General features: G+C 32.6%; 1 protein-coding gene across 2 annotated transcripts; it reads right to left on the bottom strand.

The window, feature by feature from the left end:
- Positions 1 to 1,180: 1,180 nt before the first annotated feature.
- Positions 1,181 to 12,047, bottom strand: LOC120333801 (nucleobindin-2-like). 2 transcript variants are annotated; one of them, XM_039401178.2, is made up of 11 exons: positions 11,793 to 12,047; positions 9,972 to 10,079; positions 9,700 to 9,826; positions 9,067 to 9,173; positions 7,811 to 7,996; positions 6,162 to 6,252; positions 5,311 to 5,369; positions 4,666 to 4,854; positions 4,412 to 4,594; positions 3,533 to 3,682; positions 1,181 to 2,707 (listed from the first exon to the last, which is right to left on the bottom strand). In XM_039401178.2, exons 1-11 carry the CDS (start codon positions 11,940 to 11,942, stop codon positions 2,480 to 2,482), a joined length of 1,578 nt encoding a protein of 525 aa, XP_039257112.2. In that variant the 5' UTR covers positions 11,943 to 12,047; the 3' UTR covers positions 1,181 to 2,479. The 2 variants fall into 2 exon arrangements, with proteins under 2 accessions (XP_039257112.2, XP_039257113.2); XM_039401179.2 differs by lacking the exon at positions 6,162 to 6,252 and adding an exon at positions 6,611 to 6,701.
- Between the last annotated feature and the right edge of the window lie 3,657 nt (positions 12,048 to 15,704).

The raw sequence follows: 15,704 nt of genomic DNA on the forward strand, positions 1-15,704 counted from the left end.
TTGGAGCACCATGGGTATAATGTATTTTTGGGACCATTGTATTTCTATTGAGCAATCGACAAGAAAATCGTTTGGTACTGACTGAAATTTTTAGCGTATTCAGGCTGTTCTAATGTGCACATTGCTATTTTAGCAGGCAAATTGGTATCTAGTCGATAACATTGCTAAATAAAACTGCTTGCAGGAAAATTTGTCGACATCTATTTATATTAACATCCCAGTTAGGAGAATCTAAATATTGCTATCATCATGCACTTAATTGATATATTGGTCCTCTTTTTACTTATAGCTGAGATCTCCAGCACCTTTTGAAATATACTTTTTTGAGGCTACAGGTTTTGAGTTTCAGGAGTAATTGAATAACACTCCTATGCTTTTGCTCAGGTTGATTTCTATAAAGTCTTTAAAATAGACAAAGCGCAATTGCATGCATATTTAGGAGTGTCACACTATCAAGGGTTAGGCATGTTGAAAAATTAATTATTGAAACCAGCGATTGCTAACAAATGTATTTCAAATTGCGGTTGTCCTGATTCAATATTTTCTTACTATATAGCTCAGGGTGGTCCAAGGTTGTGGGCTCCGCAGGCCACAAAACTATTTTGGCATTGGTCGTGGGCCACTATAGTACCAAAAATAGGAGAACAGTGCAATACAAAACAAGCACTTCTATTGTGTAAACACATAGTTATCAGGCATTGCCAACCTAGGCTAATAGAATCCGCATTCGATTTTTTAGTTTTCTATCATTGTTTGCATATATATATTCCTGACCAAAACGATAGAAGGTCCAGGTAACAATTTAGACTGCCCATCACATCATACTAGTCAATTGAGTTGCAATAGTGATATAACAACAATATGTCAAACGATTTTTCTGACTTATTTTATGAGAATAAATTTAAAATACGATATTTTGATTACCCTCCGAATGCAACGCGGGCCACATGGGCCTGGGCCGGAACCACCATGATATAGCCGAAGACTAATTAAAACAAGGTATTTCAAAAATTTTCTACCAACAATCATAATAAGTAGGGTCATACCTATTTCAATCGAAACTGTTTTGAAGCCAGTTCTCAATATATCTTAACCAGGTTTGCTTCATTTTACTACACCTTTATATACAGCTAACGAAGATACATTCCCCCTTTCAAATCTTTTTTTAGAAAAAGCAGTCTTTATTTGACAATAACATTTTAATATATTTCAAATATCTGCAACACTTCATTCATTTGTGCAATTCAGACTAACCAACAATAGAATAATGCAAAGCGTAATAGTTTTGTCCAGCATGGGAAAGTGTAGTTTCAACATGGGCACTTTTAAATATTTCTAGGGTGTATGGTTAACAATTGTTTAAGCCATTTCTGACTCAATCAAAAATGATGGTGACACAATGATGTAATAAAGTCAGTGTGCCAAAATAAACTGCAATTATTATTAAAAAAACCACGAATTTTTTTATAACAATTGAAAAGTGAGAAAATTTTTAGTTTTCAATAATTCAAAAACGCCGTTTTAGTAAATTTCAGAGTTGAAATATTCAATTTTTCATCCAAATACCTTAAATAGTAATTTGCGTTCTATTTTATATACGAAATTCAACTATCCTCTGACAAACCCATAATGGAGAGATAAAATCCTAGGAGACACTTCTTGTATGCCACTCTGGACTCCTAAGAGCATTTTTTTTTCTACGAATAAAACATGATAATGATAAAATGCCCTTTTTTTCTATTACAATTATATGATTGTGTAATCGGTATTCGCTATGAAAAACAACTTCTTCTATCTACAAATTGTAAAGAAAAGGATATCAACCAAAAAAAAAATTTCCTAAGAAAAAAGTCTAACACAATGCTTTTTTATCAAATTCTATCAAGAATAATAGTATTCAAGCGACAATTAGGATTTAAAGATAAAACTGAATTATTTCTGAGCGATTAAATATAACTGTCATCTACTTATAGTTGTTAGGTTGGATTTAAATTTAAAAATGGGAACACTTATTTTTTTACGAGTAGGACGTGCTTCTAACAGGTATACTGCTTCAACTGGTAAATTTCTGAATTTGTATCAAAATTTCCTGCATAATATAGGCAGACAAGCACATGGGGGAAGACAAAAACACACATAACATATCACATTCAGCCAAGCATAGTTCACATGCGTAAACAAGGCTGGCCATTTGTGAAAACGAGCTCCCAAAGTCAGCAAAAATAACAGGATAAAACATGACACCAACATAAACAAAAAAAAAATTCTGATATGTTTTAAACACAATGTAATCTCATATCATCACCATGGCGACAATAAATCCCCATCTTATTCATACTCGATCAAGTACGGCACTATCATATATAACTCAATGTTATTGGCTCAGATATTATCTAAAAAATAACTTCTATGCATACAACAATGCTGGACTCAAAATATATAACATTTCATAAACTCTTTTTATACTCTAATAGTAACATTATTGATGTACTGGCTGCTGATGTTGTTGTCCTAAATCTTGTTGTTGTTGTTGATATTGTTGCTCTTGTTGTTGTTGTTGATGTACTGGTTCCATGTGCTCAGGTGGGGGGATATCTTGTTTTTCCATATGTTTGATTTCATCTCCTTCTGAAAGTTGAGCTTTTCGTTGGAGTTCTAGATATCCAGGTTCCCTTTGTTCTTCCAATTTTTCAACAGCGACTTCTTGCTATTTATTAAAAAGAATTGAAACAGCGTAAAGTAGAGTTAGAGCTTATATAAGTATTCGAAGATAGCACACATCTGTAATCTCACGAGTTACCTATTGTAGAAAAAGAAAATGTCGAGATATGGTACTGGACAGTGTACGGGAGGATCACACCATTGACTCGACTTGGACCAGGATGACCTGTGCCTCTTGAAATTACCTTATTTTATATGGTTCACTTTAAATTTCTCTTTTCCCGACGCGATAGGGTGAGGTAATCGCGCGGCTTCCTCGGGTGACGGTTAGTGGAAAGAGATATGTTAGAAAGGGTATAAAAAGTCGCTTGGACCATCGGAGAAAAAGGGTTAAATCCTATTTTTTTCACAAAAAAACGATTGCCACCTATTAAGCCGGTACACCTATAATGTATGGATCAGGTAGGGCTTTATGCTCTATTACCAACATTCGAAACCAGTAACGGTTTTGATTTAAAAATCATTGCGTCTCATAGCCTGATGCGCCTTATGTATGTATATAAACCAAATCTAAAAATTTTTCGATAGTGTCTTATGGTCCTTAAAATACTGTAATTCGAAGATGAGATTTTATCAATTATATTATTTCCTAAACAAAATTTCAAGAATAGAAGAAACTGCTATGTTCACTCTTCACATTTCAATGGCTAACCTTGCTCAGAGATGCATCTCCTCCATTTTCGAGAGTGTGCACGTACGACTTGCTCTGAGCAAATCCTCTCGAAATTGTCTTAATCATGATTCTTTGCTATTACATCACAAATTTGTAACTTAATCTTAAATAAAAAGTTGAAAGCAGGTTTTTTCATACCTTTCTCAATTCTTCTTTCATTTCCAATATTTCCCTGCTCTGTTCCTTGACATCTTCATGCATTTCTTGCAGAACTTTTTCTTCTTCCTTCATCTGTTCCTTCTTTTCTTCTAATTCAGCATGGTGGTATTCTTGTGCCTTATCTCCCATCTATAACAAATCATAATCATTTATTATTTTTCAAAGAAAAAAATGTTAGTAGATAGTAAATGATTTTATTCACTATTTATAAGATTCTTCTAAGTGAGGACAAAGCACTTGAATGATAAATAGAATACAGCACCCTGCGATATTTTTCAATACTCAAGACAACACGAACCATATTTCTAGTTATTAAAATATCTTTTTAATAATGCTCTATGATCCTAAAACATGAGAGGCCAACTTAACCTCATATTAGTCATTACAAAGTTAAATGCTGAGTTTTTTATCAATGCAATATGGTTTTATTAGGTTAATTTCAAGCTGCGATATGCTTCATTGGCGATGTACAGGATGGCTGAAAAAATGTTACCATTTTTACATTCTAACATTCTGTATATACAATTGTGAAATGTTGAACTCGTAATACGATTGAAAACAGGACAATATAATTAGCTGCCTGAACATAGAACTAATTAATGAAATTTTTGAATAGATCATAGTACTACTAATTTTGCTTTTGATTAAATGTCTCTGAATTCATGTTTCCCAAATTTTACAAAATATTTGAATATAGCAAATCATTATTCACATAAACGAACAATCTGATTCAAACACTTTCTTAACCATCTCTTATTTTAACCCAGATACCTGCATGCACTACGCTCAACCACTAGTGGTGTCATGAGAAAACCACTTCTATTGAAATCCTCCGAAGAGAAGAAAAATATTAATTACCTCGTGCACTCTTTGTTCCTGTTGATAGACTTCACTCTTTAAGCCGACGACAGTTTGAGCCTGTTTTCTTAATTCGTTTAATTTTTCTTTTACGTCAGCTTCTTGCTCTTCAATCATTTGCTTATATTCTTCCATTTCTTCTTTTGAGTATAAATCATCATCATCAATCATTTGGTCAACAGTCTAAATATCATTTCATTTTTACTATTTTTCATACAATGGTTATTCACGGGAAAACAATAAAATCAACTTACTTTATATGAATCTTCATTTGGTTTTTCAAATTCTGGTTTATCTGTATATCGCATAAATTCGTCTAAACTTATTAAACCATTTTTATCTGAGTCAACCTCAGTCATAACGTGTTGTCTCATTCTGGAACGTTCCGCTTCCATTTCAATCATGTCATCTTCAGGATTGGCAGAATCGTATACCTTTGCTAACTATAGTGAAAAAGATAAAGGCAAAGATATTTGAAATCAATAAATTTTTATTTTAATTTAGGCATAACCGGCATCATATATTTTTGTTACTATGGAAAGATTTACTTCTCATGAAAAAGAAAATATTATGGGCCAATTATTTTCTTGTTACCATTCCAAGTTCGATGAAAATACCTAACTATCAAATAGTTAAAGTACATAGACTTAACAAATACAAATTCCTAACCTAGAAAACACCAAAATACAATTTGCAAGCGATTTGGGAATAATGAATGAATGAGTGATTCCATATATATAAATAGTAGAGGAAGACATAATTGGGAATCGGTTTCGAGAACCAATCTAGGATTGAATTGATTGATTGAACAATGGCTGATCGTGCCCATTCTGAAACAAAAATAGCCATAGCCTGCTCTTTTTCCATAAACCCAAAAAGAAAATAGATTTTTTACTTACATCTTTCTCAAAAAGAGCTTCAAGTTCCATTGGATCCAAAGAATTATCACCATTTAGATCTGAATAATATATTATTTGATAATTATATGGTTGTAATGATTTATCAATATAAATTTCACTTTTCTTAATGAAATAAAAAAGAACTTTAAACAATAAATTATTTTATGAAATCGAAACCAAAATTCAACAAAATTTTTTTTTTTTGAGTGAATCCAATATCCACATCAATTGATTAATATGATGACTGAAACCGCACTCACTCACAAACTCTTTACTTAATGATTCAAAGCAAATAAATTAATAAAATTTTCGACAAAGATTTTACACAAATATTAGACATTTCCATATCTGTCGTGCTCAGATAATAAAGTATCGAATTCTGTATTGTATATTATTTCCAATATTGACTTCTAGATAAAAATCCAATGCAAAAATCCATATTTTTTCACCCAAAAAACAGTAATTTTTAAATTATTTTTAATTCATTCAAATTCTAAATATACCCTTGAAATATAATTCACATAGTATAATCGAAAAATAACTAATAATATATAAACTCATGCAGATACCGGTAGTTCTTATGATACGTTATGCATGCAACATCATTTTATGTGGCGTGAAGCACGTTAGTTTTATGCAAGAAATCCGAGCGAGAGAAAAGTAGAAAGTGGCGAATACATGCATCATGAGTGACTAAAGTCGATGTGTTACAATCGATAGAAAGAGTGAGGAATCGAGAGAGAGTGAATATGGGAGTGAAACAAAAAAACGCGATAAATTTTTCACAGGCCACCAAGTTATAAAAAGCACGAGTGTTTGTTTTCTCCGAGTTAAGAAGCTGGGCATCTCACCATGCAGTCTGAAAAAAGTTTTAGGTTGGAATTCCTGTCCTTTTAGGCCATCTTCTTCTTGCCAAACTTCCTCCATTTGGGCTTTGCTGCCCTGCGAATGTCATTCAAAATTATGTTTTATTTTGTGCGAGCAAATATGCGATCCAGGTTACGAGTAATTAAATTGATTTTTCTACACAAATAGGGATGATTAAGTATGTATTCATGTGCAAAAGCAATCGACATGTTCATTTGTAAAGGCTTGAAGGTAATATCTCCAATCCAATGATTGATGTCATATGTGTCAACAAGTTTATGTGTATGTGTGTTGTGCAAAATCACATGAGAAGCTACGAGCAACATCCGAAGATATGTGTTTGAGACGTTAGTTCAGAAACAATCAATCAATGTGCTCATTGCCAAATATGTAATGATGTTGCATGCCGCCATTTTTCAATTTTGCGACTAACCATGCATTTTGAAGAAAGTACGAGGCTCGAAACGCTCGTCAGTTAAGCCGTCTTTTTCTTTCCAAATTTCATCCAATTGCGCTTTGCTTCCCTGCAAAAGCATGTTTATGCCAAACCATATCGACATAATCTTATACTTGAATTTAATAAATAGGCAACGCGGTGCTCCCGTAGTATGTGCACCAAGATGGCGCACATATTACGGGAGCGCTGGCAACGCAGATAGTGGTGCTATCCTTTTTACATCTTAATAAATTTTCCTCCAGAAAATTTGAAAATTGGCTATTTTTTGAGTGCCACGAACTAAATTTTGTTAGACTAGAGTCCAGTTATTATATCTATCAAATTAGCTTTCCAAGTGGCCAAATACCAGGGTTGGAAATTATTTCCTACTATCTTGCATAAGAAATATGTTAATAATATTTTAGAATGAATATAAAAAAGAATCCCAGGTTACTGTATTTTGCAAATTTAGAATGTACACAAAAGACTTTTCCTACAAGAGAGAAACTACAGATTCCAGTGTGCAAGTGTAGCCTATGTTATGCTACACTGTCAAGACAAACGCCTGGCTTTGCAGCCCAAAATTTAGTACAAACTATCACATAACAATGGTTATTTAGTGACTTGAAATGTGATGTAAATGGGCTAGGATTTACATATTTATTCCGAGGGAGAGGAAAGGCGACAAGACGACTTAATCATAGGGCAAATCAAGGCCTAACCTCCCCTTACCAGTCCTTGCCGGGTATGGGATTAGTTTATCAAAAATTTGTTTTCAGAAGCATGGACTTAATAATATAACCCTGCTCAGCGATGAGTCTCTCTTACTTCTGAGTGAGTGTGTGTGACTATGTTTCAGTGAATTCTCTTAAAACCAAAATATATCTGCTCTCATTTGACAGATTAATGCTTTATTTTGGACTTTCCTATATATGGTACTCATTGTAGAAATGAGACGCTATGTAAAAATTTTAAAAATTGGACATCCATATAATCAAAAAGATTAGGTGAATCCGATATATATCAAGATCTCTTTATCATCATATTAAAATTCATTACATTTTACAGAACTTTTCAAATGCGAAAACTTTCATCCAAATTATGCCTTGAAATCATGAAAATTTGAGTAAGCGAAATTTAGAAAAAAATCAATTACTAAAACTTGATGGTGATTCAGTGAGTTTTTACTGATCTTACCGGATGATTCATATCTGGGTGATCTTCGTGTTTTTTTCTCATTTCCTGATATTCTCGTTCAGCTTTCTTTCTGTCTTCTTCTGACATTTGACGAAGTTTTTCTTGTCGCCTTAATGCTTTATTCATTTCATATCTTTTAAAGTCTTTATGACGTTCTTCATCGAAATTTTCCAGATCTTTGGTAGCCTATGCAACAGTTAAAATGTGCACTTAAAAAAATATTTGAAATGGTACAGAAGGCAGTACAGGGCTGTTTTCAAATTATTATCTCGAATATAACAACATTTCCCTACTTGTGAGAAGAAGCACTTACGAATGTTACGATACATATCAAATATGGATATGAAAATATAGCAACACTCAACACATATTTGAACTCAAGTGTTAAGTCGAGCGAAAAACTAAAATAACTTGGAATAATAGAATAGATAAACTGACCAATGACCATGTACTGGAGTCAGAATTATCAAATCCCAATATAACCTAATAACTACCGAATATGTTATAGGTATTTACTAATTTATTGACAGTTTTTATTAACATTTTAAAATAAATATTTCCAATAAAACGGACTGATCAGAAACCAGAACATTACCAATATATATTTTAAATTGAGAAAGGAGTTCCAAAGGTTTTAATCAATAAATAGCATTTTCAAGTTCACTTTTATTCTTAATCGCTTCTTCTGAGTAATCAGATCAATATAGGCCTACATATTGATCATTTTGCATCATTCTAACTACATGCTTATATGACATCATTAAAATTATTAATAGATGATAAGTCTACGATACTACAATGATGACGTGTTGATAATAAGGAATCCTATGAAAATGACGCTGAATAATAGCGGATGTATTAATAAGTAAAACAACAGGTGATATTATTATAACAGACAATATGCAAACTTTACTCAATCAATAACAGCCACAAAGCCACGTTATATTCGAGTATAGAGAAATGTCCCAAATATTTAGTTTGAAATACTTGAATATTCGAAATTAAATTACAAAATTGTTAACGCTTTAACAGATTAACAAACTATTTTAATATGTAATTCCCGACCCCTTTGTAATGTTAAGGAACATTATACAGATTCAAAAATTGAGATTTTTTGAGAGATTTCAATCAAAGCAAGGTGACACACACACTCATTTGAAAGTTCTGAGCAAAGTTAAAAAACCACCATTGAAATGCCAAGGTCTTTTGCAACTACCGGTATGTATGGATAATAATTGAAATAAGTCAAATCATACCGATTTTATCAAATTTGTTAAATCTTGCGCTTCAAAACTATGGGGGTTTGCTCCATCTAAATGATTTGCAATTTGTTTCAGGTAGGCACTGTTGCTCACTTTTCTACCTGTCAAATTAAGGAGAATAATACATTAATAAAATGAAAATGAATTTAATTATAAGCCTGAGGCATTGAAGACTGAAATTATTTTCAATTTAATGAAGTATTTTCTATAATTAGCATTAAAAACAAAATTTTGTGAGTAATATAAAGCCACAAAAAAGTGAACAGAAAAATAAGGAATAAATGTTGATACAATAACACTAAAGAAAACATTTTGTTTGTTTAATATAAGCAAAATGAAAAATTTTGGGCACAAATATAACATGATTGGAGATGTGATGACATAAGCATAACGTTCAGAAATAATGACGATAAAAATTCGTCAGAAAACACTATTATGACACTATTGTAAATTACCCGTTTACCATGGTAAGTACTTCATACTTTATTTTTATAGAGTAAAATTTTGATAACGTGTATTTTGAATTGTTCGGGAGCATGCAAAATATGAAGTACCGGTATATCATTCTTCACAAAATCAGATAAAATTGTCTTACAACAGAAGCCATTTTCATAATATCAACTTTACCTTTTTCAACTTCCATTTTAGCATGGAGAATCTTTCGTAACCTTGTGATTTCTTCTTTTTTAGCCATATCCAATTTATCACGAATCTCTCGTGGAATTTTGTAAATTTCTGTGCTTAATTTACCATCCTAAAAAGCATAAATCAAAGGATTTTGGTAAAATTGAATCTCACTTAATCAGGCATGAATGATATACAATTCTAGCTTAAATAGGTTTTTTTAGTAGTAGGCTTTTTTAGTAGTTCAGATACGATTAAGCTTAATATATTATCACCTTGATGTCATCAAAGTTTGCAGTCTCCATTGTTTTGCGGAAACTTTCATCGCTCTCGAGAAGTTTTACAATTTTTTGGAGATATTGATCGTAATAAAGTCCAGTGCTCTGTAAATTATAAATTACCATATTAAGAGAGAAGAGATATGACATTAATTAGTGAAATGTAAAAAAACATGGCTTCATCCACCATCAAGTTTATGCATCTGAAACAAATATCTAGCAACTAATCCCATGTCCGACATGAACTGGCAATCGGATGGGAGGCTGTGGTTCGCCTTATGATTAAGCCATCGTTGTAAATCCTAAGTACTTGAATGGCATACAAAACATTTCTCTGCATCGCAAATGTGATTAGATTACAAATTTATTAATAATAACTATTAGAAATAGACTCTATTTCAAAATATCTCTTACTAAATTTAGGACCATATGGTGATAAACAAATACAGGAAGTCTGTCACACTTATAAATAGTCTACACATACTAAGACAGTTTCTCTGAGCCATTAGGGATTTATTTACGAGCCTACTGCTGAAGAGAGATTCATTTCTATAATAACAGCCTTTTCATTGAATATATTATAAGGCTCATTAATCAAGGTTATGAATAATTATTAGTAATTTAAAAAATATAATACTGATCATTAGCAAATATGGTCAAACAAATTTCCAAAGTGTATGGTATATGACAGAGGCTCCTGAACTTTTTAAACTGATGATGTATTTACTTCGATAATAAATAAATCATTATTATGCATTGAAAAACACTTTACTTTATTAAAATGAAATTACTATAATATATGTACGATACATTTTTTCAATGCGATATTTGAGATAGTTTTGTGCACATAAACAACTATAATGAACTAAATGTCCTATTTATCAGCGACCTTCTCTCTTAACATTATTTTTAACATATTTGTTCATATTTGGTAATAAGTTCTAAACACAGGCATATAGATAAGATTATTTTGGATTTCGCAACATATGCGGAATTATCGCATTGAACACGAGGTTCAATAAATAATAAAAATGTCACAGATGGTAAATCAATAAATTATAAGCTAAATAAATATACCAATGATTGCCAAAGGGTTCTCATATGTTTGAATAAGAAATGCAAATGTCAATTTATTGAAAGTGACTTCAAGTATTATGCAAGTAAATTATTGTTGAAAAGACAATGATGGGCGTTAGCATGTAACTCACTTCGAATAACTCTAGCAAATAATACAGAGATTTCATAACCATTCAATAATATGATATTTCAGAGAAATATATCAGAACATTTGAAATTGAATTCTTTGTGATAAATTTAGCATAAACAAGTGGTTCAAAACTTGGTATCTGATACAGCTAAAGATGTCAAAAAAACATTTAAACCACCTATTACCATCTGTTGCCTAAAAATATGTGTGAGGCTGCTGAGGCACCATTAAAAAACTGAGTGTATTTCTCATGAAATTCATAAAAGATCACCAATGTAATAGATAAAACATTATATATTTTTTGGACTGAAAATTTTTAGCATTAACAAAAATGTGTACCAGTGTTTGAGAGAAGTCAATAAACCAGGTCATCAAGCCGAGTAGTGATTCACGTAAGTCTCGAGTTGAATAACAGTCGAATACCTCACTTGCCGTCATTTGATTATGAATTCATATCATTTCATTTAGGTGATTCGAGTCACTTTTAATTCCCAGGAAAGTGGTGACTTGAGTTTTTAACTCAAGTCGAGAAAATGACTCATGCCTCCCCAACACTGCCAAATACAGATGCAATATAATGTTTCAAAGTTAAATCAAAAAAATTTAATTACCGGTGATGCTTCTTTGTCTTCTACGATTTCTTGTGGGCCTTCATTTTTCTCGGGTGGAGGTGGAGGAGTCTTCTTAGTGGGAGCAGGTGCGGAATTTACAAGCACAATTATTGCACATGTATATAGAAAAATACTTAATATATTGCGCATGATTCTTCCAATATTTACAGATACAAAGTTTATATACAGATTCAATTTGAATATCAAAATATGGAAACACCAAAATATTAATTTATGAATCTGGTAAAATGGAGGATATTCAGTTAAAAAGTTTTTTTTTTATATAATAGCTGTATCGTATATAATCACTGAACCAGGTACAGCAATCCATAATTGCAGAATTGTCACGGAGAGACATTTCACACTTGTCATCAATTTTACCATACAGCCAATGAAAATCTTGATGGCTTGCTATTGTTAGCTAGAAAATTGGTAGCAGTAACACTGACTGACTCATGTATTCACAATACAGCAATAACTCACTTTCAATCAAATATTTTTCAAGCAAGGGAATGAAAAAAGTTGAATAAATAAAATGACTACGAAACATCAACCAAATTTAGTCAATTGCTTTAAGAGACATTCTGACATTATCCAGTTATCTACAGAACTATGACAAATGATGTCTGATGACAGAAGTTTTTTCACGTATAAAACATCAAACACATTACTTATTTGCTAACTATCCTACATTCATATCTCTTGTAAATTACTGTACAACTATAAATTGACATTGTACGAACTCTAGGTTTGTGGGGGTACCGTACTTCTACATTTACTGTCACAAAGCGTCACTTCTGCACAGGTCACCGCTTGGTACGCCCCCTCAGGGGAAATACAAGGATAGACACGTTGCAAAACATTTGTTTCTTTCCCCGGATATGATTGACATATGCATTGGTGCGTGACAACGACGATTTGGAATTTCGGTTATTCGGGCGGGGGTCGGCAACCTACGGCCCCTCGACCATATTATATCTACCTGTATTCATTTTTGTGATTTTGGCGCGAATAAACGAACACACAATAACATCCCAATGGTGTCGTGGGAAATCGAAAAGAGAGAACGCAAGAGATTTGGTTGGATTTCTGGACTGAATGGACTGAATTTCTGGACTGTATATTTAATTGTGGATAATACATAAATATTCGAATCCTTATTCAAGTATGTATAAATACTTATGAATGCTGGTAGCAATTAAACAATATTCATCGATTGTTATTATTTTCCCCCTGCTTCTTCATGTGAACTAATTAAGGTGCCAAAAGGAGTCAAATGATACTTTTACGTCATGCACTCCATTACTGAATCTGTGATGATAATATTTTCTTGTCCCTATCTTTCAATTTTTGATCTCGGTCTGTGTCCAATAAAAAAAAAGCTTTTTTTAAATCTTTGACTGTTTTAATTCTTCCATTGGACATGATCGGTTACATCGGTACATGACCTCTCAAAATCCTAAATTGCCCTTTGATAACTTTAATAATAATAACTTTAAATTGCCGACTCATTCACTCATTTCTTTATCTTATATATATTTTATTTAATCCCATTTGCATTTACCCATGGTACTATATTATGCCATGATAACCCTATATACAGCATTTACACAAGGGTCGGGAGCCTAGATGACCTTAATCGGTCCTGCACACCGACCCGCACAAAACAATAATCAATCGCTGTTTATTACTGATGAAATATTTTCTCCATTGTATTAATATCTATTATTGTTTATATTAGTGTTGATTTTGTTTTTGTGGCAATAAATCTCACTCTCTCTCTCTCTGAATAAAAAATGTCCAGATCGAGAATTATTTAAATCAATAAATTTTAGAAATATTCCGTACATACGCTGAAAATTTAAAAATAGATTCATTTATTTCTAGTGATATTGGCACATAAACAGAATCGAGATTCCTGATTTCATCTGAAAATGATTCAAAACTTGGAAAAGCACGTTCAGTCTCAAATGATGAAGTTAGAATATTTTTGAATGCTTCATAGTACATTTTCCCAACTCACATGGTCTTTTGTGGTTTCGTAAATGAATTCAATTCTATATTTAGAATGTATTCTCCGCATCAAATGCTTGTATAATGTTTTGTCCGGAGAAGTTAGACTAGGATGTATTGTTCGTCATGATAATAATATATCGCCGGATGAGAACAGAAGGGGCCTAAATCACATTTTTGCAAAATCCACTTTTTTCAATATTTTGAGTTTTGAGCCATGCTCTACAAAGTGGTGGTCTTGAAATCCTGAATTTCTCAATAATAAAAATTTTAGCTGGACTTAGGACTGTAGAAGTTAAGAACAGAATGGGCCTAAGTCCAGCTAAAATTTTTAATATTATGAAATTCAGAATTTCAAGACCACCACTTTGTAGAGCATGGCTCAAAACTCCAAAATACTGCAAAAAGATGGTCCAATTCATTCCATAGTTCCAATATGATGGCCATGAACATCAGAAATGAAATGTTCGAAACTTACATCCCTAAAAATTTCTTCAGTGCAACTTAGGCCAAAGTCACCTTGTTTTACCTTGCATCCTATACAAAAAAATTCAGAAGTTGTTGAGAACAGAATCGACCAAAGTCGCATACAACAATCTGTTTTTTAAAAGTGCCGGTAACGAATTTTAGCCTAGTCTATCACATCTATTTCTACACTAATTTTTTATTACCGCAGTGAAATTAAAACTCCTATGAAGACGTGAAGTCCGACTCACGTCCAAGTCAAGTTCGACTGGGTGCTCAAGTTGCTTTTCAGAATACGGCCCGAAGTGACCATTGAGTTATCTGATTTATATTTAAATTTCCGAAACACAACTGAAAATTAACGAATAGAGTTTGAAAACGCGAAAACGAGGTAATGTTTACGACCACGCCTGAAAATCTGTCGAAGTGAGAAAGTTGTCTGAGCGGATGCGTAAAGGGATCATTGTTACGTCACTTTTTGCATCTTGCTGATTGGCCAATGTCACGTAGTAAACAAGGAAGTCAATGCTCGGGGGAAGGTCCATTATAATCCCGATCGTTTTTCTTCGTGGAGAGGTGGTAACCTATGTTAAAGCATGAATCAAAAATAAATTTGCAGCCCTATTGAAGAGCATAAACTGACAAAATCCGGATATGTCTCTAAAGTTTTTACTCTTACTATTAAGTACAGTAATATTGCATGGGTATTTAGTAACGGTTTTTGGTATTTTTTGTATACATATTTGTAGCCCTTTCAAAACAACTATTTTTTGAACTTTTCGGGCAGTTTTTATCAAAGAGGGAAAATTTTAGAGAAATCTTACCAAGCATTTTCGATGACTGCAGCAAAACTAACACTTCTTAAAAACATGATGATAACCATATTATTTGATTCATACATAAATTATTAGATTATATATAACCAAAAATACAAATAAAAGGTCAACACTGTTCAAACAAAGCTGAATTTCCCTTAAACAAAAAAGTTACCAAAACAAATTTCAGAATCGGATTGTGTCATTCTCACTCCGTGCAGCGCTGCTTCGTAACTTCAATTACTTTGGCGGGAAGTCAGCTGTGCATTCATAGTTTTCTGATAGATTATTCTGACTAAATATTTATTTGTGTGTTACATGGCTTTTTTTATAACGATTACTGAAAGTAATATTTGTTGATAATAGATTGCAAGTAAATTCCGATCGTGAAGAGCTGCGACACATGCGACACATGCTAACGTTACATGTTTTATTATCGACAAATCGAACTCCGAAACTCAAGGTATGTTTTTTTCTGGGCTAAAAGATCATACGGAACTAACAAGGCAACAGCTAGGCTAAAGTTAAGCAATGTTGACTATCTCTTATTATAATTCGGTCAATTGCCGCCTTGGTTGGGCTGTCGTCGTTTAGGATGCCCTACTGCAAATTATTCTGA

This window comes from Styela clava, chromosome 15, assembly GCF_964204865.1.
Source record: "Styela clava chromosome 15, kaStyClav1.hap1.2, whole genome shotgun sequence".
Lineage (NCBI taxonomy): Eukaryota > Metazoa > Chordata > Ascidiacea > Stolidobranchia > Styelidae > Styela > Styela clava.

Bases quoted from the DNA above. Each gene is read 5' to 3' on its own strand.
- LOC120333801 (XM_039401178.2), bottom strand. From the start codon at position 11,942: ATGCGCAATATATTAAGTATTTTTCTATATACATGTGCAATAATTGTG. The intron at 4,595-4,665 runs GTAAGTTGATTT...AATGATATTTAG, and splicing joins CAAATGAAGATTCATATAAA to ACTGTTGACCAAATGATTGA. The intron at 2,708-3,532 runs GTATGAAAAAAC...TTTAATAAATAG, and splicing joins TGAAAGAAGAATTGAGAAAG to CAAGAAGTCGCTGTTGAAAA.